This window comes from Gadus chalcogrammus, chromosome 16 (assembly GCF_026213295.1).
Source record: "Gadus chalcogrammus isolate NIFS_2021 chromosome 16, NIFS_Gcha_1.0, whole genome shotgun sequence".
Lineage (NCBI taxonomy): Eukaryota > Metazoa > Chordata > Actinopteri > Gadiformes > Gadidae > Gadus > Gadus chalcogrammus.
This window is the reverse complement of record NC_079427.1, coordinates 10,998,352-11,024,378: the sequence shown is the minus strand read 5'-3', so window position 1 is coordinate 11,024,378 and position 26,027 is coordinate 10,998,352. Positions and strand designations below refer to the sequence as shown.

Genomic DNA, 26,027 nt, shown 5'->3' with positions numbered 1-26,027 from the left:
CTCACCTGAGCACGTCGGAGGTGTGGTTGGAGTCCAGCGGGTGGGAGTGTTTGCTGTGGAGGAGCTCGTCTGACTGGACCGAAGACACGTGCAGATGCAAGGACGCCTGGGAGAGACAGAGACAGAGAGAGAGAGAGAGTGAGAGATCAGTCAGAAGGAATCTGACTACACAGGACAATAGCTGAAGATAGCTGAAGAGAGCCGAGTCGCTCACCAGCTTCCGCAAAAGACTCACTCTTCAGAGTTCAACTAGACCCCCCCACACCCCTCTTACTCACTTATTGTACATTCTTGCACTTAAAGATAGTACTTGGTATTGCATTGTATCCCATCTTATCCTAGCTCTCCTTGTTGTGTACGGGGAGTGGGTTAACCTAGTGGTTGTTAGTGCTTGGCACTTGGTGCTATGAACATCCTTACTGCACCAACAGCGATTTATTGTTGAATCTCTTTCTTCTGATAAAAGTACTTATTGCAAGTTGCATTGTATAAAAGCGACCATTGTATAAAAGCGACCTACATTCAGGCCTAACGGCCTGAATGTAAATGCATAACGATACGGCGCGCGTGTCGATGTGCACGGAGAGGCACTGGGGGACGAGCCCGGCTCAGCTACCTGGAGGAAGAGCGGGCACTGGTTCTTGGCTTGTGGGCAGGCGGACCAGAACCAGTCGGGCAGGGGGCCAGCCTTGGCGGTGGAGATGAAGTAGCCCAGGGCCATGGGCTGCTGCAGGATGTTCAGGGCCTCCTCGTGGGACTCCATGCGATCCGTGTTGTGGCCCTGCAGGGAAAAGGACAGGCGTCGGACACGAGGGGGAGGCAGCGCTGGGTTTAGGGCTCAAAGCTTGGGGAAATAATCAAATTCAGATTATTACGACCAATATTGTGAATGTGCTTTTTCATTTTTAAAGTTCCTTATGTTCTGTATTATTCACTAAATAAGCTTTAAATCATTCGATAGTTTGACCAACACAACATTGGAAGCAGGCAACATATAAACTGCTATTTCCTATACGCCAGGCCTATGTGTTGAGATGAATCCATGTATGAATTGATATTACAACATCTATATTTAGCTATTTAATAAAAAAATAAATAAAAAGAATCTTTCGGATCAATCAGTAACAAATCCTAAAATAAAAAAAAGGAAAAACTTAATAAGTAATAATATTATTTTTGAATGCAGCCTTTGCGAATTGCATATCGGATCGTCCAGCCCTAGTTGTGGTGGCAGGAAGTGGTATGATGCAACACTTCTGTGAGTCGCTTGCACTGAAGTTAGAAGGGACACACACACACACACACACACACACACACACACACACACACACACACACACACACACACACACACACACACACACACACACACACACACACACACACACACACACACACACACACACACACACACACACACACACACAGGAAATTCAGAAGAAGAGGCGAGGTAAAATAAATCGGAAAGAGTCTGGTTTCAGATCCCATTTGCCATCAACTACCGGGATGGTATGCTTTCAATTTCAAATATTCTTTCTCTCACAAACTGCATTGAGGTCCGTTTTGAATCGGTAGAGGTATTTGCCACAAAGCTGGGTGAGCTACAGCCCTCCAGCCCAGGGGGGCCGCGGGGGGGACAGGTGTGAGTGGACCCGGAGGGTGAGGGTGCGACCGGAGGGGGTGAGGGTGCGACGGGTGGGAGTGGGAGTGCGGGGGACGGGGGACGGACGGGGGGGGGGGGACTGACCTTGCTGCCGTCTCCTCCCTGGTGGTAGTGTGATCCAGGGGAGTGTACCGGGGAGGTGGTGGGCGAGGTAGGCAGGATGTTGATGAGCTCGGGGTCCACCATGTCGTGGTCGAACAGGTCGAAGAAGCCCATCCCTTCCGAGCCATCTGGAATGGAAAGAACGGTTCGCCTTTAGACACTTGGGTTTCTCACGGCCGAATCTAATCTCCATTTCCGTCATAGCAGTCTTTCCAAAGACTGGGTCGCGACCCACATTTCGGCGCGGGAGATTTGAATTGGGTCGCAAAATAAATGTATATGATTATTTTTCTTTTACAGAAATACTTTGGCACTGTTTTGGCATCCATCTCTACCGTTTCAGTTTTGACTGTCTTACTTCTTGCTGCTGAAACACCCACATTTCTCCCCGGGGGGATTAATAAAGTTTTATCTTATAACGAATTGATTGTTAACGATAGCTGCCCATAAACACACTCCTAACTGTTCGGCATGAGCATTTAAATAAACTTAAAACAACAAGCATGTTTTTGAAACACTGCGTCATAGAGTGGACATTTCTGTTCATTAAAACAATACATAACGCAGTCTCTCATTAAACCTTTGTTCCAACTGGTTTCGTTAAATCTTGAAACGAGCATTATTAACAAAGACCAGTGCTTTATTGTCCATCATCATAAAATGGATTGTATTTATACAGCGCTTTTCTAACCAGTGGCCACTCAAAACACTTAAAAATATTGACTAACTTTTACACTTTTTTTTTCCATTTACACAATGACGGCGGTGCCAACCATGCAAGGCGACAGCCAGCTCGTGGGGAGCAGTCAGGGTTAGGCGTCTCACTCAGGGACATCTCGACACAGGAGCCGGGGATCGAACTAGTGACTTTCCGGTTCCCTGCCGACCCACTCTACCCCCCCACTCTACCCCCTGTGCCCCATGCCGCCCCTCATCTCATCCTTAGACCCTCACCCCCTGACCCTGTCTAGCCAACCGTCGGGGTCAACACCAAGCCCCCCCCCCCACCCCCCTACTCACCTGCGTTGATGGGGTTGAAGGTGAGGTCTGGCTCCGTGGTGTTGGTGTTCACCTGCACCATGGCCGACGTGGGGAACACCAGGATGTGCGTGCACGACGTGTCCTGCGGCGTGCTCAGCTGCGACGTCTGCATGTTGAGCGTGGTGCTGCGGCCGAACACCGAGCCCGTCGACACCGAGTCTGAGACCGAGAGGAGAAGGGCGCTGGGTTAGACGAGAGTCTCTACCACCTGGACGGCGTTTCGCACAGCGTTGCTGCTGCTTTACATTGAGGGTATTTAGCAGAGGCTTTCATCCACAGCGACTTACAAATACGTACATTTGTCAGAAGAAAGAAAAACAACAATATACCGCTGTCAGTACAGTAAGGATGGTCATAGAACCAAGTGCCAAGCACTTACAATCGCTAGGTTCACACCAAAGATAGCTAGGATAAGGTGCTACACGATGACAAGTACTGTTTTTAAGTGCAAGGACGTACAACATACAATAAGTGCGTACATTAAGTGCCAGTATGTACAACATATTATAAGTGTGCACATCAAGTTCCAGGACGTACAGCATACAATAAAAGTGTACATCAAGTGCCTGGACGTACAACACACAATAAGTGCGTAAGAGGGGTGGGGGTGAGGGAGTAAGGAGGGAGGCTATGCAGAGTCCAGGTGAACTCTGAACAAGTGAGTCTTGAGTCTTTTGCGGCAGCCCTCCGCCGGCGTTTACCTGGCATGATGACGAAGGACCCCTGCGGCTCCATGGCGACCAGACAGGCGCTGAGGATGCTGGGAGTGTCGGCGGCCGAGATGCCGCACATCTTGCAGGTCTCCTTCAGGCGCTTGCTGAGCGACTGCAGGTTCCTCCTGCTTAGCAGAATGCTCCAGTCTGCCGCACAGGAAGTGACATCACGCGCGTTAGCGAGACAGCGGGCGCACAACGCTGAGGTCAAGTCAACGGGGGGGGGGGGGGGGGGGACACGTGCGTCACCTGATCCTATCATAGCTTTAAACTGCATATGTTCCATTACATTATCAATGGCAAGTTTAATTTAAGTTAAAGGGAACAGGTAGTGGTTTATAATTATTGTGTGATTGAATGAAAGGGGGTGGGATTAAACAGGGGTATACTTCTTCCCACTCCTTTTGAAATGTGTCAAGAAAAAAATGGAAAAATAGAGCCTTGCTTTTGTTTGTCATTTGATGACATGTTTCTTGCACATTTGAAATACAATTTTAAAATCCCAAAAAAAAAAAAAAAATACATTACCTCTCAGCTCTCCATGGCCCATGCGGCCCAGCCGTCCGATCACGACCCTCCAGGGCAGCGATGTCACCTGCACCAGGTCCAGACACCAGTCCCACAGCTTCTGCAAGCCCACCCGGCGGGCAGAGCCCTTTTTCCTCCGAGCCCTGCGCCAAACAAGCAAAACACTTAGAACCGACCCCCCCTTAAACACAAGACCGTAGACGGGTGGCTGCGGATGCGTGTCCTTGACCAACTGGCTACAGAACTCAAGCTCTCGCGTGTCTGAGAATAGGGGTGGGACAAAGTATCGATACGTTGATATTAGGGCTGGGCAAGTTAACGCGTTAATTACACAATCTTATTTTAACGCGATTAATACAAATTGACGGTCTCTTTTTTAAATATTTTTTAACTTTGATTTGATTTTAGTTAAAGTTTCTTTGCATTCAATTACACTTGCAGTAAATGACAGCCTGTTTACAATTCCCAAATCTGTGGTGTTACGTTTCATATTGTGGGTTGAAGTTTCATATTCAATCCACACTGAGTGAGTCAATAAAACCCCCTCAAGACGACTTGGTCTAGTTTTTGTATCGTGTATGCTATAGTATCCTAAGGTCCCCTGTGATCCCCACACCCAACAGAGCCCCGGGGGCCGGGCGTGTCCGACCGCGGGGGCCGGGGCGTACCTGTTGGGCACGTCGATGCTGATGATGCAGGTCTCCAGCAGCTCCCCGTGCTGGTCGGTGCAGGAGGCCAGCAGCCAGCGCTGGTCGTGGGACAGGCAGTAGCCCACGAACAGCACGTTGTACTTCTGCGACGCCTCGCCGAACGTCTCGCCCAGCTCCGTCTGCTTGTCCTTGATGGGCGCCAGGATGAAGGGCGGCGTGTACAGACGCACGCACTCTGGCCGCTGGGCCGAGGAAGAGGGAGGAAGGGGAGGGTCAGAGGTCATCGTTATAGGAGTACGGATGGCTTTGACGATGAGCTGATAAGTGTTTCTTATTTGGTTATTCAAACTAGCGCTGCAACTAACGATTATTTTAATAATCGATTAATCGGTTGATTATTTTTTTCGATGAATCGGATAAAAAATAAAAATAAATTAAATCTTCATTTCTCTCAGATGACAGGAGATCGTTAATTTTTCTTGACATTGATACCATTTTCTAGACTCCTTAACGATCCAAGTCTTTATTGATACTTTTCTATTATTTTGTTGAAATATAAATTGTATTAATGCTTTAATTGATTAGATGATCATAGTTCAAGATAGGACGTTAAACTGGTAATAATTCCATCTTTACCATCTATTTTATATTGCTGGGAAAACAAGTTTTTGCCAAAATCTCAAATTTCATTTTTTTTGTTTTGCATTCGAACACATCAATCATATTAGTGAGCTGACCTGAACACATCAACATTTGACACTGTTTGCTACTTTTCTTTAAGCTAACTAGCTCTATATCCTGCCTATTTTAACATGGATTTGAAAACTGGATTACTTTTTTTAACTGACGGGACTTTCTACACCGTCAGGTTGTGTGATTACTACCGCTGCTTTGAATGACTGTTGATGCACGCGGTGCCGACTCCGATCCCGTCTGCACACCGTCTGCAGCAGCAGCAGCTGACAGAGTTTTTGGTTAGACTAGACGGATACTGAGTTGAAGGAGTTTTAACCCAAAGACAGCGAAGGTACAACACTTTTATATCGGCCAACAGTCCAGAGTTAAGATATGACCAAAATACAAGCTGTGGTCGCTCACACTAAAGCTCGCTGTGGGCGTGCATGAACCATGAACCCAACCCGTTGGCGGCTGGCTGTAAACCGTGCCACGCCTAACAGTGACGTATTAAACGCGCGACTCAACGAATCGATGCCAACGCTTTTAGTAATCGATTTTATCGATTCGTTGTTCAAGCCAGCGAACCTACTATGTTCCTATAAGCAAGAGGTGTTTAATAGTATTTTTATCTTTATATGGGCATTTAGCAGACTCTTGCAAATTACAATAAGTACATTTTGTCAGAAGAAGGAAAGGATGTGCATAGCAACAAGTGCCAAGCACCAACAATCGTTAGTTAGGTCATGGATAGGCCTGCTCATCCATGCTTATCCCGCTAAACACGCCGTGTTTGAGACGAGGCCATGGTCCTCAACAGTCTACCCTACATCTAGACGTACAGTATGCTACCGGCCGGGCGCACCATGGCAACGGCCCGAGGGCTTACCTCGGGGCTCTTGAGAGCCATGTCGATGGCCAGCCCGGGGCCGAACCCGGTCAGGGCCTTGAAGTGGGTGGAGCCGGGCAGTGGGCGTCGACACTGGGTGAAGACCGAGAAGGCCAGGGACTTGAGGTGCTGGGCGTAGAGGTGCCGCTGGCCGCTGCGCACCGGCTGCAGCAGGTACTGGCATGGAACGATCTGGAAGCAAGGAGGAGGGGAACGACGTTCTTTAGCGGGGTTGGAGATTCATGGCATGGATTCAAACAATGAAAACGAGGATTACATTGTATAGATCGGAAATGCTTTAAAGAGATTGAAGAGTGATTCCATGATATATTAATAATGCCCTTAATAAGAAAAAAGGTACGCCACAAGATCAGGTGCACTGATATAAAATAATAAGGATTTTATGGTTAAGAAAGCGAAACGATAGCAACACACAAGCGCCATAATAATAGTCCCACAAAGCCTGATAACAAAGCAACAAGCCGGCTTGTCTCAACTAGGGATCGACCGATATGGATTTATTAGGGCCGATGACCGATACGCCGATACTGATTTTCTTGAGCCGATAGTGCTTTTGCTCCCTCAAATGACAACTGATAAAAATTACACAATGATTACAAATGTTACAAGTCTGAATTTAAAAAAGGAACATTTATTGAAGTCTGTATATCATACAGGAAAATAATCAATAAAAAATAACGCAAATATCGGCCGGCCGATATATCGGTCGATCACTAGTCTCAACATCAGAAGACCCCCGCTGGGACGCGGTCTCGCTCATGAGAGGTTGTACCTGCACGGAGAGCGCGTTCCTGATGTTGGGGGGCAGGAACTGCAGCATCTCCAGGTAGCAGCGCAGCAGCCCCAGGGTGTAGACGCTGGAGCGGACCTCGCGGTCCGCGTCCTCGTAGCTGAAGGGGTCCACGATGTACACCACGATGGCGGGCGGGTACGAGATGGCGTGCGACTCGCCGTCCGTGGGCTTGCCCACCTTGTCCCGGTCCAATGTGCTGGGGGAGGAAGAGGCGTTAGTACGGCGCGGTCCTGGGGGTCATCAAACCTCTCTCACACAGAGGGCGGTGTATACAAGAGGACCCCCCCCCCCCCCTTACCTCTCGTTGGGGGGTTCGACGGTGACCTGAGGCTGGTTGGCGTTGGGACCGTTCTCCCCGAGGCCCGCCGCTCCCTGGGGCGTCAGCTGGGGCCCGTTCTGAGAGGCGCTTCCCTGCGTGGTCGACGTCCCGAAGGGGGTGTAGGCGCTAGGCTTGGTGGAAGCCATTCCCCCGACGGTCTGGGGGCCTGAGGCGGAGGGGGCAGGGGTGCTGTTGACCTGGGCAGGCTGGGCGGCGGCGGCGGCGGCGGTGGGGGTGGCAGCAGCACCGGCGCTGGAGCTGGTAGTGTTGGAGCACGGGGGACCTGAGGTGTTGCTGGAGGAGCTGCTGGGCGTGTGGGATGAGGCGGGCGGGGCCGGGCTGCGCTGGGACAGCAGCGAGGCGTCCAGCGACTGCCCCGACAGGTAGGGAGCTGGAGCGAGGGAGGAAGGAGGCACACATTAGTTAGACTCTAATTATGAACAAATGGTAGATGGACTGCATTTATGTAGTGCTCTTCTAACAGGTGGCCACTTAAAGCGCTTTACAATAACGCTTCACGTTCACCCATTCATGCACACACCAATGGCGCTTTTGAACCGTGCAAGGAGACGGCCAGCATTGTCGTCCGAAGCAGTTAGGGGGAGCTGCCTTGCTCAGGGACACCTCGACACCCAGCTAGGAGGAGCCGGGGATCGAACTAGCGATCTTCCCCATACCAGCCAACGCGCGCTCTACCCCCTGAGCCACACCGCAAAACTGAGTCTAGCGGGATCACGGAGAGACGTTTGTACCTAGGTCGTAGCGGCACACTTGGGCGAATAGCTTGAGCTTGTTGAAGGCGTCGTTGTTCCCGTCCCTGGCGGTCATCTTGAGGAACCAGTCGCTGAGCGGCTGCTCCGTGGCACAGCGGTCCTCCGCCGCGCCCACCTTCACGATGCCCTCGGCGTAGCTCTTACAGATGGGCCGGTGCTTCCCCAGCTGGCACGCCTGGCGAAGGACAACAGCAACACATTCATGAGAGCCGGTTCAGTACAGGACGGCGTTATGGACTACGGGCTGACGGTCCGTCTCTATGATGATCCAGATGGTTTTTTACAGCCCCATCTGGGGCTGTAAAACAAAAAAAAAAAGTCTATTTTTTTCGTGCTAACGGTTTGGATAGCTAGATAGACCAATGGTGCATCCAATCACCTGCCACGTATTTTATCAAAGCCTGAATCTAGAGGCAGGTTTTCATAAAATACGTGGCAGGTATTTGGATGAACCGTATGAGTCACTGTCCATCACGGAGCTCCTGGTAGGAGGCTGATTGGTTGTATCCCACTGGTGGTTCGCACACAAACGCGTAACCTGAAGCCTGGCATGGTCTACTCGATAAAGATCTCTGGAGAATAACATTATGGTCTATGTGCTAAAGATCTCTCTAGAATTACATAACGCACTCTTGATGGGATCATATTTTCGAGATCCTGTGGATCTATGGGGAATTACATTATGGTCTACGTGATAAAGATCTCTGGAGAATAACATTATGGTCTATGTGCTAAAGATTACATAACGGACTACGGGTACCAGAATACCAGAACAAACAAGCACTTGTCAAGCAGAATCAAATGATTACAACAGAATTGTAATTGAATATAGATGTATCGATATACAAAGTGTTGATGTCTTTTTGCAAGTCTTTGAGCCGGATATATCAACAGCCAAACGCCTCGAGCGTTGTGCAGTCATACTTTGTAGTGGAGAGGCTGTAAAACCAGTTATCTGGCCCTTTGATCCTGGTTCAGTAGCTGGCCTGTGTAGGCGGAATTCCCCGCAGGTTCATTTTACAATAGTAACCGTCAAGAATTCCCCGATATCAAAACTGAAAGTGAAATCACCAAGTACCCTGCTCTGATGCCTCGCATTTCAAACGTCTAATGGGTGCAACCTTAAAATCACTGTTTAGACTTGTATCATGCTACCTCTACAGCAGTAAAAGGCAAAACACCGAGAGACCAGCTGAGCTGTGGGTGCACACGGACAGCCTCAAATAGAGACTTTTGATGGGTTGAATAAAGGATAATAATATGACAGACAATGCACCAAAGCTCTGGACAATAACATTGCAGAATATGTACTAAAGCTTTGGAAAATAACATGGTAGACTATGTATTCAAACTCTCCGAGATGAACAGTTTGGACCCTCTGAGATGAACGTTATGGACTGAGTGTTAATAACATGACAGTGTGCTTAGGCCCTGCAGACAGCTGCGCACCTCGTATATGGTGGTGAGGTCCTTGAAGAAGGTGCGGGCCCCTCTGAGCAGCGCGTCGTTGTCCGGACAGATGACCACGTAGCCCAGGTCCCTCTGGGAGCCGAAGGGGTCCAGCTGCAGCTTCTCCCAGTAAGGCAGGCCGAACGGCGACAGCACCATGAAGTCCACCTCGAAGCCCACCAGGAAGGTGGGGATGGGCAGCGGCTCGGGGGACTCGTCCGTGCCTGGGGGGGGGGGGGGGGGGAGACGACGACGACAGAAGGGTTAAATTGACTGTTTATAAGGGCTGTGCAAGTTAATGCGTTAATTACGCCATCTTATTTTAACGCGATAAATATCAGCTGACGAACGTTGTTTTATTTTTCCTTTGAATATCAATTACACTTGCAGTAAGTGACAGCCTGTTTACAATACCGAAACCTGTGGTGTTGCGTAAGTTTCATATTCAACCCACACTGAGTGAGTCAATGAAACTCCCTCAAGATCACTTGGTCTACTTTTTGCTTATTAAGAGCTTTTGGTATGAATGATAATGTGCCATTCCATTTGATAGTCTCATTTAACTTTAATTGGAGGGGAATTAAAATATAATTTTAAAAGTGCGATTCACGAGTTAACTCACCAATACTATGCGATTAATCTCGATTAAAACTTTTAATCTTTGCCCAGCCCTACTGTTCATACAGCGCTTTTCCTAACCAGTGGCCACTCAAAGCGCTGTTCAGTATTCCCTGACATTCATACACACATTCACACGGCAACGGCGGAGACGGCCATGTCAGGAGCAGTTAGGATGAGGCGTCTTGCCCAAGGACACCTCGACACTCAGCTAGGAGGAGCCGGGGATCGAACTAGCAACCTTCAGGTTACAAGCCAACACGCTCTACCTCCTGAGCCACATGCCACCAGGATTAAAGTGTCAAAGTGATTCAGCCTCATACAGCTGCAGGCCTCAAGCACAAGAGAAAAGTATTTAAGTCTGGGATGGCTTCCGACGCATATGGGTGCGGTACAGGTTCAGAAGGCTTAAAGTCTCATGAGCTTCCATCTCATACAGCTGCAACACAACATGGTGTTAGGTGTCGTTTAAGCTTTCATTTACTCTTTTGGTTTATGGTCTAAAAAAAGTTATAGAATCCGATAGAAATAAAGAGCTCTTTATCACGGCAGGACCAACGTCCTAGCTGAACTCGGTGGGTTTCCGTCTAGCTACGTTCATTGACTGGGCTGTTTTAAGGGTTATTATAGAGCAGCTCGACCCTCCTGTGGGCAGCTGGAAATCAGTTGAACTCAGGACTCAAGGTTCCTCGAGCGGGGAGCCCACTTAGGGTCCCCTGATATTCACATGGTGTCCCAAAAGAGGTGGCTTAAATAAGCCGTCGATATTTGACGCTCCATTTTATTTATAGGCATCCTGTATTTCAACTGACTGCATAATGATTTATAGTAACCAACAAACTCCGACTAATCACTTTGCTTGTAATAGTGATCCGGGACATTGATATTACCGCGGTACAAACTATTTGTCTGGAAGCAGACTAAAAAGGCCGCAAACTTTACGGAGCTAAGAATGGGGTCACAGGCCAAAAAAAGGTTGGAACTTGGTACCCCTGCGATAAACCAAGTCTTTGGTGGTCCCTTAAAACGTATTTTCAACAGCTGTGAAGCAAATAGCTATATAGATAGAACCGGCCTGTTCCATAGCATCTCCTAACGTGATGACCACTGATCTGCACGGTGCAGCCAGCGCCACGGCCTACCGTAGTGCTGGGCGATTAATCTAATTTTGATCGCGATTTTATCACAAAACTAAAGTAATCGAGTTGAAAGTTATTTTTTATTTTTCATTAAATGTTTTGTAGAAAATGCAGAACAGCTCGAATCATATCTGTATATAATTTTAGATTTGAACATTCTCAGTTAAAGTGTTTTTTGGGAGAGGCATGCTGAATAGATACATCACGTTTTCATCCTCAAAATTAATCGTTTGAATAGTCGTGATTTCAATATTGAGCAAAATAATCGTGAATATGATTATTCGCCATAAATCGAGCAGCCGCAGCCTACCGTAGGATCCCCTGCCGGCCATCTTGTGGAACTGCTGCCAGGTGAGGGGGCCCTGCACGCCCCAGGAGCGGACGCTCCTCTTCTTCTGGATGGTGTCCTGCAGCACGGGCTGCAGAGACAGCATCACCCGCAGCACGTCCGGCGAGAACAGCTTGCTCATGTCCGCTGCTGTGGGAGGAGGAGGGGTAGAGAGAGAGAGACGGGTTAGAGACCAGGGGGTGCTGGGGGCTTTCCCAGGGCTCGTGCGATGCAGACGGCAAGGGAGGTGACAGATGGCAGTTTCTAGGACGGAAACAAAGCGCTGAACAAAAATGTGGACTCATCTTAAAATTTAAATGAATATTTATTTCGCCATTCACTCTGGCACTTAATTGTACACACTTGTTGTATGTTGTACGTCCTGGCTCTTGATGTACACATTTATTGTATGTTGTAAATCCTGGCTCTTGATGTACACATTTATTGTATGTTGTACATCCTGGCTCTTAATGTACACACTTATTGTATGTTGTACATCCTGGCACTTAATGTACACACTTATTGTATGTTGTACGTCCTGGCACTTAATGTACACACTTATTGTATGTTGTACGTCCTGGCACTTATTGCATGTTGTGCGTCTTTGCACTGAAAAAAATAGCACTTAGCATTGCGTAGCATCTTATCCTAGCTATCTTTGTTGTACGCGGGGAATGGGTTAACCTAGCGATTGTTAGTGTTCGGCACTTGATTCTATGAACATCCATACAGTTCGGGCAGCTATATATTGTTCTCCCTTACGTTATAAGTCGGCTCGGATAAAAGGGTCTTCTAAACGCCCCGACCGTAAACGGGACTCACATTTATGTTTCGGCCACTGGTGGAGACAGGTGCTCTTCACCAGCGCCTCGTCCACCTTCCCTCCCGACATGTTGTCCATGAACTGCCGGCCGTGCTCCAGCGCCATGTAGCAGTCGTTGTAGCAGTCGCGCTCCTCCACACGCACAAACGGGCGCGCCAGCACGCCCAGGGGCCGCGGCAGCAGCAGCTCCACGCCCGCCACGGGGGCGAAGGGGTTGGTGCACTGGTCCTGCAGCAGCAGCACCAGCTCATCTGGGGGCTTCTCCTTCAGACTGCCGCCCCGGTGGAGGGAGGCGGCGCGCAGCTCCTCGTACCGCTTCTCCGTGTCGCGGCCCGAGTCCGAGCCCCGGCCCACCACGTCCAGCTCGTCCTCCAGGAACAGCCCGGCCGACTGGCCGAAGCGCCGGTTGGACACGGCGCTGAAGCCGCACGTGCACGGGTACTGCGCCTCGCCGTCGTCGCTCAGGTACACGCCCACGTCGGCGCCGCGGATGTTCATGTTGCACACGCACACGCAGCAGCTGTCGAAGTTGCAGTCGCGGAACAGGTTCATGACCGACTCGGACAGGATGAGCGTGACGTAGAGGCTGTGCGCCTCCGGGATGGAGGGCACCGTGGCGGGCTCCACCGAGCTCAGCGGGCGGCAGGTGGAGGGCGTGGAGGCCGCCGGCGAGTACAGGTCCGAGTTGTCGTACTTGAGGCCGCGGGGGGTGCGCGGCGTGCGGGGCGTGCGCGGCGTGGGGACGGAGAAGCGGGGCGTGGCCGGCGAGGGGAGGATGCCGGCGCCGCTGTTGCTGGGCGGGGCGCTGTTGGACATGAAGGGCGTGTGGGTCTGGGGCGTGTAGCTCTGGCTGTAGTCGGGCTCCACGCTGGGGATGTTGCTAAGGGAACGGGGGGGGGGGGTGACACAGGGGGGGGGGTCGTCAAGCAATGAGTCTATCGTACCCCAGCATACCGTTGACTAAATTTGATTATTTACTCATTTGTTGATAGCCAGGGGTATCAAACCAGAAAAATATAGCTCTAAATCCATGTTATTAAGCAGGTAGTGTTTTTTACCTACAGCCATGACACCATCCTGCCCCAACAACTTCAACTTCAACTACCACTAGAACTGAAACTACCACTTCCACTAGAACTACCACAACTACCACTACAATTAGAACTACAACTCCCAGGGCCCACCAGGCTGTAGAGGCCCGCAGTGCAATTCTGTACCCGTCTTTGGTGAGCAGGCCCATGGACTGGACCGGTGGTATCAGCTCCATCTTGCCCAGGGTCCAGCTTGGCGTGTACAGGCACTCCTCTGGCAGTTTGATGGGCATCAGACACTGGCTGGGCAGCGTCTTCAGCGGGGCGTACATGGTACAGCCCACTAGCGCGGGGCACGCCTCCGGCTTGTACACGAAGGAGAAGTCCTGTAAGGGGAACACGCCGGTTTAGTCGTTTTTAATCTAGGTCAAATTCTTTGAAAGTTCAGCTGGCTATTTTCCCTACTTCCAATCAAAAATAGCAGCCTAAAATGGGCATAATCTAATCAAATCATTCCGTATGATTTATCCGGTGCCAATTCTAAATTAGAATTTTAATTTTAACTAAATATACATTAAATTATTTAAAAACTTTAAATATTTAATTAACCTAGATCGGATCACAGTAGTACAAACCGGAACGTATAAAACAAGTAACATGGAAGGCTTCATAACGAGCTGTTTGACGACGGTCCAGCGGCACTGCCAGTGGACTAGGGCTGCTCGATTATGGCAAAAATTAAAGTCACGATTATTTTGGCAATATTGAAATCACCATTATTCCAACTATTATTTTTGAGTTTGAAAACATGTTGTATTTATAAATACTGTTCTGGCCCTTCTATAAAGCTTTTCTTTTTTTTTTATGAAAAACTCGATAATGTTAATTTTCTGATTGTTTGACCCTAAAATCGCGATCAAAGTTCAATTAATAGCCCAGCCCTACGGTGGACCCACCTTGATCTCAGCGGGCCGGGGGCTGCAGAAGCCCTCCTCCACCTCGGCCTTAAAGTGGCCGGCGAGCAACCCCCCGTCCAGCAGCGAGAGGCCGGCCGCGCCCTCCAGCCCGCCGTAGTCCTTGCCCCCGTGGTTCATGGGGGAGTAGCTCATGATGTGCTGCTCCAGGGAGGGCGGCGTGGGGAACATCTGGTGGAGGTCCGCCGAGCCTGGAGGGTGGGGGAGGGAGGGATGGATCGGATTAGTCCCAGAGGGAGAGGTCAAGGAGGGGGGCGGGAGGGAGGGAGGGGGAGGGGAATGGATGAATGGAAACCACGTACTTATGCACGACAGCGGGTCCAGAGTGTTGGGCTTCCCATCCTTGGAGAACTTGTCTTCACCGCCGGCGACTGCTCGTCTGATCCCGGGCTGTGTTTGTGGAAACGTACATTAGAATAACACCCATTAAAAATGACTTAAACAGGCTATCTGCATAATGGGCTGCTACAAGAACTAATTATTTTAATTTACACAAAAAAAACAATTAACAGGAGTACATGATGGGTTGAAGTGTGTGTGTGCACAGTGCACACATTAAAATTCAACCCGTCCTATACTCCTGTTCAAAGTTTTATTTGTGTCAATTGCCCCCACAACCTAAAGGAACAATTGGTGCTAAATAAGTCTGCAGGCTTTTTTGCGCACATCCTCATTTTGTGCCTAGTGTCTTCTTCACGCGCTGGCGGCGGGCCTGTCTAGTGGCTGATTGATGTGGTTTCTGTCCAATGGGGAAACGGCCAACAGGCTTGGAAGAGACTTCCTATCCAATGGCGGTCTTGGTCATTGTCACAACAGCAGCGCGTGAACACCGCAGTTGGCATGTGACCACAGGTAGCATGTGACCAAACGGCCACACGTTACCTCCAACTGTTTTTTAGTCATTTAATATATTGAAAAAAATAATAATAATACGGTAAACCAATTAATTACTATTACAATTAAAAGATGAAATATGAACGTTAACGACATCTATAAAAAAAATATTTAAAAACATGAGAGCGAGTAGTGCGGACTGACCGCGAGGTCGTCCTCATCCGAGTTGAAGATCTTGTCCAGGTCGCTATAGGACACGGCCAGGTCGTTCTCGTGGATCAGGCTGGTGGAGGCAGGCGGCTTGGCAGCCCCCTGGCCGTCTGCACGCAACAACAGAAGAAGACAGCGTTGTCATGGGCTACCGCCACGGGAAACGTCAACAGGCTGAAGCACTGGGTCGAGGGGACTCGTTAAGCCACGAGAGGCCCTGGCTCAGTGAGTTACCAACAGTGAGCTGGCGACTAACGATGCCCCCCCTAGATGTTTTTAAATCTAAATGTGGTTCTTTTGTGAAACCGTTACTATGACTACCTAGTAAGTAATTCCCAAAATAAACCGCAACATAAATTGAAAACACATTTATTGAAAAAAAAAGATAATTCTTCTACCAAGCGATATAGTTCCTTTAAAACATGAAACATATGAAACATAAATTCCTATGAAACATAAAGAAATGACGTACCGTCAGCAGAGGATCCACCGTCGTCTTCCCCCTGTGCCATGCGAATAAAGATTCACAAAAGGAGGATTAGTCACAGAAAAAAAACACATTGCAATTTTAAATCAAGTCGTCCAATCAAAGGCATCTCTAAACGCAACAATTCACCGGTGCTGTTCACGAAATGCATCCGCCACACATAAGAAACCACACGCTGTTTACACAGCAGACGGATATTTAACCACACCCTATACGTACTCCTTCATTGTAAAAGCATATTGGGTATCAAAGGATTCAGTGTAAAGAATAAAACACATTGTTTTGTTGACACCGACTGCCTACTTCAGCAAGCTCATTCCAGCCCCAGGGGCCACACATTACACAAGACGACTCCTTCAACGTAAAGACGGGGGTGGTTTAAAAATAAACGCTGCGTGGGTAACTGGGCCACGGACGGCGCCGGTCATTTCCGGCAGCGCACCGAAAGGGGGCGGGGCTCACGTTTTGCTTCTTGTTGGCGTCCCTCTCTCCCGCCTTGTCCTTCTTCTCGCCGAAGCTGAAGTCCTCGTCTCCGTCTCCGTCCACGAAGGCGTAGGGGTCCAGCTCGCCGTGGTCGCCGTCGCGGCTCAGCGACACCAGGTGGTTGTTCCTCCGCTGGGCGTACGTCTTCAGCAGCTCGGCGGACACCTTCAGCGTCTGACTGGTCCCCGCCATCAGCCTGAGGGGGGGGGGGGGAGACAAGGGCCCGGGTGAGAGTCCGGTGGGATGTCCGCTTCTGTCCCTGACTCGAGGCGTGGCTCCGGTGAAGGCAGCGCAGTCTAGAGTTTTACCGATATCAGTTATCGGAAATTCTCTCAGATACTGCCTAAAAAGGCCGATATCGCCTAAAAGGTTGTATCGAGTAAGTCTATGCGCCGGTGTAATAGCATCACATGACAAAGCTCCTTTAATGCGTAGGCAAAGAACATCAAAACACGTGTGGTGTTGTGCGTTCGTTAACGGACAATCAAGAGAGAACACTTCAATAAGAACAAGTGATATTAGTAGTTACAATACTACATTCTGCATTGGTTTATATACTCTGTATCGGCCGAAGAGCAATTTCAGGAACCGCTATGGGGAATACTCACTCGGTCACGGACACGATGGCGTCCAGCCCGGCCCCTGAGTCCCCCGAGTCCCTGATCTTGTCCACGGGCAGCGGCGGCGGCAGGAAGTCCGAGTCCCTCTTCCTGGGCAGGTTGAAGTACTTCCAGGGGTTGTGGGTCGAGTCCTCGTTGGGGTTGACGGCCGAGCCCACGAACACGGCGGGCTCCAGGGACTCGGCGTAGGCCGGGGGGAAGGACCGGGCCATGGCGCCCAGGTGGGGCTCCTCGGCGTGGGGGGCCTTCTGGGGCAGCATGCAGGGCTCCACCGAGGGCGGGTAGAAAGGCTGGTGGATGGGCGTGGACGAGCTCTTCATGGCCGGCGGCTCGCCCTCCGCGTGCACGCAGGGGTGGGGGCTGAGGGGCGGGGGCTGGGGGGAGCCGGCCAGGTCGGAGGGCGGGCCGTGGGGGTGCAGCGTCGGCGCCTTGGAGGAGGGCGCCGTGTCCACGTGGTGCAGGCTGGGGTAGCCCTCCTCGGGGGCTCCGCGCGGGCAGAAGCGCTGCACCTGGGGCTCGGGGTATTGCTCCTCGGCGGCGGTGCTGCGGTGGTGGAAGGGCGTCTGGGGCCTCTTGGGCTGCTTGTCGCCCTTCTCCAGCTTCTCCCCCAGCTTGTGCTTGGGGGGCGGGGTGGGGAGCGGGCCCGAGGCCGGGGGGTGCGTTGAGGTGCTGCTGGTTCGTTGCTTCTGGTTCTTGTGCCTGAAAGGGAAAGCGTGCGTTAGATGACACGTTCAGAACATCCCATCATGTGGTACCACGCGTCATATCAGGGTTTAGGTTCGGTTGGTCGTGGTTGGAGTACCTTGTGCAATTGCAGTGGGCCCGATGAGAGGGCTCCAAAAAATCCCAAAGGTCAGTTCTATCCGTTTTGCTCTCACAGGTTCCGTTGGTCAGGGCGGAAAACTTCCTCCTTGAAAAAGGGGAAACATCAAAAGTTAAAAACATGAGAGTTCAGCTAGACTCTGCATAGCCTCTCCCCCATACACACTCCTTGCACTTTGCAAATAGTACTTAGCATTGTGTAGCCTCTTATCCTAGCTATCTTTGTTTTGCACAGGGAATGGGTTAACCTAGCGATTGTTAGCGTTTGGCCCTTGGTTCTTTGAACACCCTTACAGGACCAACAGCGATATATTGTTTCGCTTTCTTCGGACAAAGTATTTATTGTGAATGACTTTGGGTAAATGCGTCTGCTAAATGCCCTAAATGTAAATGTACTACAGAGTCACACAGTGCCAGATGTACGAGTCAGAGGACCCCCTTGGGGGGGGTGTGATGGCCGGTGGGGGACCTACTTGTTGTCGGCACGGTTGATGTTGTACTCCTGCCACACCGTCTCCACCACCTGGCAGGCCAGCCTGCTGGGGACCTTGCCCCCGTGGGGGCCCCCTCTGCTGGAGCTGAAGCCGTCCGTCGCGGAGGCCAGCTTCAGCCACCGCTGGGCGGGCTGGCAGTCTGCGGGACAGGGGGGAGGGGGCACGCGGGGACACGGATGAGGGGAGGTTTCCATGGCGATTCAAAACCAAAATCACGTTACAGTTTAGAAGATGTAATTTATTTATGCCAGATGGGGAATGTGGGGGAAACGTCGTCATGTTCCTTGGGTTTTTAAGCCAAGATCCAACACTTTGTTTAATAGTTTGTTTTGTGTGATTTAAATCCATCTACAGCATTCTATTAACAAATCAGAATAGCTATTAATTAATAGAATAAACGGAGATCCAATTATCTTGGGAGGGTAATGAGGACCGTCTGGTCGTCTGGCCTCACCGGTCTGAGCTTCCTCGGGAGACGTGGGGGGCGTGAGGGTGACGGAGGACATGGCGGGGTCCCGGTGCGAGGACTGGCCCTGCTGCCCCCCACACAGGCTCCCCGACGGGTGGCCCGCGCCCTGGGGGGCCGCGGCCGGGACGTCCGACAGGGGGAAGAGCACGAGGCAGGCGGGGTACACCATCCTCACGCCGGCTGCAAGGGAGCGGGGACAAAGTAACGGTCACCACACAAGATGTACTGTGCTCCTCGCCACAGAGGGCAGGCCAGGGTGTCAGCGCAGGAAGGACAGTAATTAAGGAATATTTGGTTGAAAAGTAGCAAATTCTAAGAAATAATGAAAGCAAAAAAATAAATAATCCATGTCCGTGATTTTCCCTCTGACGAGATTCACTGCATTTACAATAAAACAAAAATTACCCTGAAGAAAATAACATAAGACCCAAAAAGCAATAGTTATTAATTATTTCGTGGAAAAGTAGCAAATACTAAGAAAGATAAGTAGCAAATACTAAGATAGACATGAAGTAACCACAACAATTTTTCCCTGTCTGTACATTTCCCTCTCACGAGATTCGCAGGATTTACGACAAAACAAAAAACACCCCCGAAAAAAAAGAAAACAAAAAAGACTGAAAATGCGAGCGATGTCACCGTACCAACGAGGACCTCGACAGCCGCCAGCGAGTCGTCCTCCCAATCGCCGTCGTCCATCTTGTCCTCCGGGACCTCCTTGGGGGTGGGGCTGATGGGGTAGAACTGCCGCCACTCCTCGATGAGCTTCTGGGTGGGGTGGTCCGACATCTTGAACGCCTGGCCCGTGAGGGTTCCGTTGAGGCCGTAGGGGCTCAGGATGACTGGGGGGAGGGGAGGGAGACTTGAGTGTGTGGGGGCGTGGCTACAGCAAAGGTGTCGTTGTGGATAAAGACAACGGACAGCAAACACCATCCTGGAAATATCCATCATAACTAGGGGGTGGCCGATTAATTTAATTTTGATTGCGATTTCGATTTTAGCGTCAAACGATCGCAAAATTACCATAATATAGTTTTTCGATTCTTTTGCTTTATTATATAGAAAGGGCAGAACAGCTGGATACATATCTGTATATTATTTTAGATTGGACATTTTTTAATTTTGTCGATTTTGTGTATTTATTTAAGGCGTACTCAGTTTCAACGTTTTTTTGGGGAGTGACATGCAGAATAAATATGTTCAACAAAAATGTTTTCAAACTCAAAAATAATCTTTTGAATAATCGTCATTTCAATATTTACCAAGATTATCGGGATTATGATTTTTCTCATCATCGACCAGCCCTAATCATAACCATAATATACAAATATACTAACCTTTTTTAAATAATAACTACTCGCATTAAAAGGAATTGTATTCTCCATGTACCTAGAAATACCCTCCATTCCTCTTTCTGACAGAGCTATTCAGATAGTTGGCATTTGAATTGCTTTCACAAAGTCTGATACTCAGGCCACGCCAATCGACTGACTTCTTTGTTGTCGATTCCTTTAACAGTGTTGCAGCCTTGCTTGCAGACTTGCAAACTGCCCACTTCCCCCATAGTGTTTTTCAGTTTAACTTGGACTCTCCCACAATCCTAAACTCTCCACGATGGTCCCTCCCCCACACCTTTGTATTCACAACCGACAATGCAAACATTTCCCTGTAAGAATCTTGTTCACCCATTGTCTCACTGAATGTATCCTTGGTAACTTTGCTGCCTGTACTTTCCCATGATCATGCTCCGATATTGAATCAAATATTCGGCTGGCCGACGTGAGATTCTCTTCATCAGACACAGTGGTGTCTGTTCAGGGTAATGACACGCACTTCATAACAACCAGGTTTTAAGGTCACCGGTATTCTCCTACATAACACGTTTCGGAACTTTATCATTACATAAGCAAACATGAATTTCCTTTGAAGACATCTCCGAGCGATTCCATGCATACACAGACACTATACAATGCAGTCACAAAGGGAGGGGGGATTTGGTATGTCAGCCGAAATGTTTAAACAATCCACAGGTGTCCATAACCCTAACATGCAGGTGCCTTAAGCAGCACTTTCTCTAAACCTTCTTCGTTTGAGGCTTTTAAATTGAAGGTCTTTACAGATCATGGGAAATCCTTTCTATACGTATACGTCTATACTCATGGTACTACACAATAAACAGCGCCCGAGGGAAGGCCTCAGAGGGATATCAGTCCAAGTATACCACTCCAACTCCGTAATCAGACTCCGTAACGCGGGAGACCCCTCAAGCATTCGTAGTTCTCCGTCGGGTTGTCGGATATGCAATGCAATCCGCCGCCCGATCGATCTTATATGGTGACTACAAACCATGTAAATATTTTTTTAAATAAACTGCCAAAGCTTTACAAATCCTATTTGGTGTTTCATTGGTCCTTAATGTGCAAAGTAAACAATGTACAAAGTAAATAAGGTGCAAAGTCAAACCGGAGAAGTGATTCCGGAAATGATTTTGTTAGAGGACCAATCACAGCCCTTGCCGTCTCCGTTGCGTTGACGGATAGTTAAAAAACATCGGATGCGCGCGTAAGCTACGGAGAGGGTCTCCGACAGGCTCTCCGGCTACGGAGGGGGCTCTCGTGACTACGTACAGCATTTTACCCGAGGACTATAAACCGGCCTTTGGTCGGAAGGCCTGAGCGGTAGCGGCCTGTGTGGGGTCGGTGCTAGGGGTGGGGGGGGGGGGCTGGCGTTACCTTGCAGCGGGCTGGAGCTCTGCTGGACCAGGCCAAGGTGCTCCTCGCTGAGCCGCTGCACGGGCTGGTGCTGGGCGATCTCCACGCTCGTGCACACGTTGCTGTCGCCGTGCACGAAGAAGGTGAAGGCACATGACAGGTGCTCGCTGTGGACCCATCAATGGAGGGGAGGGGGGGGGGGGAGAGGAGAGGCAGCAGGTGTCAATGCGAGGCAGGCAACATCAAATTATATGACAATCAATAAATACATATAAATAAATGAATGAGCAAGCACGTGATTACCAAATAGCAGAACAACAACAACAACAGACTACCTCCTCCCCCCCCCCCCTCAGACAGTCTGATACAAGTAGCCAGTAGCCGGCCGGCCCAGGTGTCAACAACACCCGGTGTGCTTGTGTAAGCCGAGTAGGCTGTTTTGATGTTTGGAGTTATCAGTGCACTGTCGCGTGCAGAGAAGGCCCATTGTGAAGGGGTGACTCAGAGGGCGGGCGGGGGGGAGGAGCCGGGGAGGCGTGGGGACTGCGCAGAGGCCAAGAGAAAGAGGATGCGAGAGGCCCAATTCCTGGCATATTTGGCTGCTCACTTTGCTTCATGTCATTAAAGGGCACCCCCCCCCCCCCCCTTCCCTGCGTGGTGAGAAGTGGGCGTGGCACAATGACTGCCTACACCGCCGGCACTTTTCACACCTCTAATCAAGACAGTTTGGGGGAGAGCCAGTCCCCCTTGCGCCGGCCCCTTCACAGTCCTTAATGCTAAACATGCAAGTTATAAATAACAGGAGTTTCTTTTTTTTTATAGGAGTCGTTACAACGGCCATCCATCTTTATTCTGCGCGGAGTTCTGGAAGGGCCGGGTAAACGCACTAAAATAGTTCTTGTTGACATGGTTGCTGTAAAACCACACTGCAGACTCAGCCGTTTCCAAAGACTGCCCCGCTTACACACACACACACACACACAAGAGAGAGAGAGAGACAGAGAGACAGAGAGACAGAGACTCACACCCAACCCAAAACACTTCAAAGCCCATAAACAGTGTGACACCGGCGAACAAGTCACTCAATCACCAACACCATAATGCGGTGCAGCAACACAGCGAGCCACTACACCAAGACAGATCAGGATCAAAACGGATATGCCTTGAGATTAATGATTTATGTAATCAGACCGGCCCGCGGCCCAGTTCAAACTGCTGTGAGATTATTCCTCCATAACAATACTTCAAAACAGTAACCGCGAGTGTTTCCTCAAAAGAAGGAACTCTGAAGAGATCATATCTGACTTCTGTGACAGTGCCTGATAGATCCTAGCCAAAAAGGTTACTAGCATTAAGAGCAGGTTAGGGGGAAACCAATTTGATCGCAACATGCTTAAGTGACAAAACATGCCATTTGTGCCTTAGCCTGTTGCAGGGTTTATAAAAGGGGGGGGGAGAACACGTGCGAGAACACGTTCACACAGCAATTTTGGCTAGTTTTTCTGTATAAATGAAAGTGTTGGGCTTACTTCGTTTATCCATGAAATAACAACGATAAGAAGATAGCCAAAAAGTTGAACATTCCCATTACTTCTCATGTTGTGTTCAAGACAAAAGCCAAACTTGCCTCATGCAGAACATGTAAGGGAAAGGGGGAGAAAAAAAAGGAGTCTATAAAATTTCCCTTTCAGTAAACTGACAACGCTAAGCATACCGTTTCCATGATTCATAGGCTAGTGGTGGCCTGCTGTTTATGTAGACTATACATCAACGGAAATAGCCTACTTGCAAGACGTGATACTATTTTCTTAAATAAAGACTGTTCTGATTGATGAATCACTAGGAGGCTCTGATGCAACGTTTTACTCATTTCGTTAGAACAGCATAAATCCTTAACGCCGTACACTGCACAATCGTGCACAGACATTTGTTGTATTACATAATGAGTTCCCTAGATATAGTGGCAATTGCTCAATTCCTGACATTCTCCTGTCTGGAGAAGAAGCCTACAAGCCCACACATTCCAGGAACCAAGTGACTCAGGAGCGCTGTTAACAGAACCATCTAGAAAGTCCAGATTCTCAATCATCCCAGGCCAGGAGTCACCACAATGCAATACAGCCCTGACTCACAGCGTTTTCCCACAAAAATGTAGTTCATTCCAATAATGAGCTAGGAAAATGCATAGATCTTCCCAAACTAGATCTCAATGTAATGTATGGGGTTTCAATTTGATTGGGAAAACCCTTGGTTGTCTCAAGTTGTAGCTGCCGATGTAGATCCTGACATAGCTTTTTCACACAATCTGACTGATCGTGAAAAACAAAACTGAGAGGGTCCAAGAAAGTTTTGACTAATAATGCAAATAAAAGACCGGGGCACAGCACAGAAGAAACTATTGTAACAGTTTCAGGTCTGCCGGCTTTCCTGCCGTTCCAGGTGTTTATCTTAAGCAAACAGCTGTCCATTTATCTTTTATGTGATAACCTGCCCACCGTGAAGCTGGTGACGGATAACTTTTAAACAGTTGTTTTATACCAACTTAATGCTACACATGGCCTTGCTGTTAATCAATAGTTCACAAGAAAAACTGATTGAACCGTTTTTCTATCACGGCAAAGTAGTAGCATAAGTATAAAACTTTAATAGTTGTAAATACATAGTAAGGAGCCTCTAATCAAAAACTATTTCCAACATTATTATTACAAATTTAGCCGTGTATCTCAATCCAACATCCTACATGAACGCCTTGTTTACTCAAAGATTATTTTTTTTATAAATTCTATGTACTAAAACAGATTGTTGGCAAAGAAGGATAAGGGAGCAACTTTCAAAAGTCTACCAGAATAAGATATGCATCTAGTCCCATCGATCGAAATAGAAGGTACGTGGTCAGAGGTAAATGTAAAGAAAGTGAAACCAAGAAACACCTTAAGAAAACAAAGGATGACAACCCAACACGGAGCCGGACGAACCTCTTGTTGATGGGCTTCTCGTCCTTCTCGTAGGGCTTCACAAACCACTTCCCGATGCGCACGAAGCCGCGGTTCATGAGGCAGCGCTCCAGCAGGTTGTGGATGGCTTTGAACAGGAGCGTGCGGCACTCGTACGACAGGCCGCTCTCCCACTCCCCGTCCTCCTCGCCTGCACATGACACAAGTAGTCAGGTTAGAACCGGCGCCACAGAGCAACCTCAACGCACTTATCACATCGACAGTAGCATCACTGAGCAACTCTCACCGCGCTCTGGCCCAAAGAATCAGGTGTTTCAGAATACAAACCAGGGCTGCCCAATACTGAAATGAGGCTGGTAGATTGGCTTGATTTACCAGCCCAAAAGAAACCACGGTAATCTATCGAGTGGCTGGTAAAATTTGAACATTCACAGCCATCGGTCTTGAAGTACATTTTTCCCCTTGTTACCATCCCATATCTGTTAAAACGTAACGTTAAAAATAACTTTTTCAGTTAATAATTAGAAGCAAGCTCAATAGAACCGCTCTGACCATATAATGGCAAGATGTAAACACAAGGATCTGAATTACCTATGTTTTGCTTTTTGCATATAACAACCACAATTATAACGCTGCAAGCACGTTTGGATGAAGCCAAAGAATAAAAAACGAGGAGCAAATGTAGAACACCCATTCGGAGCTGGAACATACTTGAGAGCTCGTTGTGGATCAGCTCTGCAAAGCTGGGGTCGTCTCCCCACCAGAAGAGCCATAGCTCCCTGCGTCCCGGGGTCTGGTGTCGCCTCCACACACTCAGAACGTCCGACGAAAGGCAGCGACTGAAGCTGCAGAGGATGGGGTCCTCCTCAGTCACCGGGAAGAGGATGGGAGACGAGGTGGGACCCTGCCACACGAAACGCCTCCATTTAATCCCCGTCAAGTCGGCCTGAGAAATTTGGACAGGGGACAATTTGAGATGGATGGAGAGTTAGCAATGCCATCTCTGCAGTGCTGAAACCAAACATCTGTTGATAAAAACATTTCTGAGTAATGTAAAAAATGAGTACCGACAAACAATTTAACACTAATGATATCTTATGACTAATAAACACCATTAGACTTGAAACTTCAAATGTTGTGGTTTTCTGACATAACAATCATTAATATGCATTTCAGATTAATCTTTTTTGGCGTCAGGGAAAAACCACCATGATAATTAAATAGCGTTATTTACTCGTTTGTTTTAAACCGATGAAGCACCTTTGGAAGACTATGCAGAATAAAAGTTTGTAAGGCATACAACAAACTATTTCACTCGGCCATTCCGTCACCATGTTCTACATGTAAACGGGGCAACACATTAACATTAACGCATTACTTTAGCATAATTAAGATTTTTTACAGAGATAAAGATT

General features: G+C 48.9%; 1 protein-coding gene across 1 annotated transcript in view; it reads right to left on the bottom strand.

The window, feature by feature from the left end:
- The window catches only part of LOC130405802 (mediator of RNA polymerase II transcription subunit 13-like), a 29,017-nt gene that overhangs the window by 1,821 nt on the left and 1,169 nt on the right, over positions 1–26,027 (bottom strand). The window contains exons 2-29 of the mRNA XM_056611034.1: positions 25,324–25,558; positions 24,634–24,802; positions 21,680–21,825; positions 19,592–19,789; positions 18,933–19,127; positions 18,458–18,617; positions 17,965–18,072; positions 17,151–17,861; positions 16,522–16,738; positions 16,045–16,075; positions 15,567–15,682; positions 14,831–14,918; positions 14,511–14,719; positions 13,741–13,940; positions 12,523–13,403; positions 11,683–11,850; positions 9,616–9,839; positions 8,146–8,341; positions 7,373–7,784; positions 7,054–7,270; positions 6,261–6,452; positions 4,715–4,938; positions 4,047–4,189; positions 3,507–3,665; positions 2,785–2,964; positions 1,747–1,892; positions 617–781; positions 6–106 (exon numbers count right to left, since the gene is read on the bottom strand). Of these exons, the coding sequence (XP_056467009.1) occupies positions 6–106; positions 617–781; positions 1,747–1,892; positions 2,785–2,964; positions 3,507–3,665; positions 4,047–4,189; positions 4,715–4,938; positions 6,261–6,452; positions 7,054–7,270; positions 7,373–7,784; positions 8,146–8,341; positions 9,616–9,839; positions 11,683–11,850; positions 12,523–13,403; positions 13,741–13,940; positions 14,511–14,719; positions 14,831–14,918; positions 15,567–15,682; positions 16,045–16,075; positions 16,522–16,738; positions 17,151–17,861; positions 17,965–18,072; positions 18,458–18,617; positions 18,933–19,127; positions 19,592–19,789; positions 21,680–21,825; positions 24,634–24,802; positions 25,324–25,558 (6,191 nt within the window). The remainder of the gene's footprint in view (positions 1–5; positions 107–616; positions 782–1,746; positions 1,893–2,784; positions 2,965–3,506; positions 3,666–4,046; positions 4,190–4,714; positions 4,939–6,260; positions 6,453–7,053; positions 7,271–7,372; positions 7,785–8,145; positions 8,342–9,615; positions 9,840–11,682; positions 11,851–12,522; positions 13,404–13,740; positions 13,941–14,510; positions 14,720–14,830; positions 14,919–15,566; positions 15,683–16,044; positions 16,076–16,521; positions 16,739–17,150; positions 17,862–17,964; positions 18,073–18,457; positions 18,618–18,932; positions 19,128–19,591; positions 19,790–21,679; positions 21,826–24,633; positions 24,803–25,323; positions 25,559–26,027) is intronic.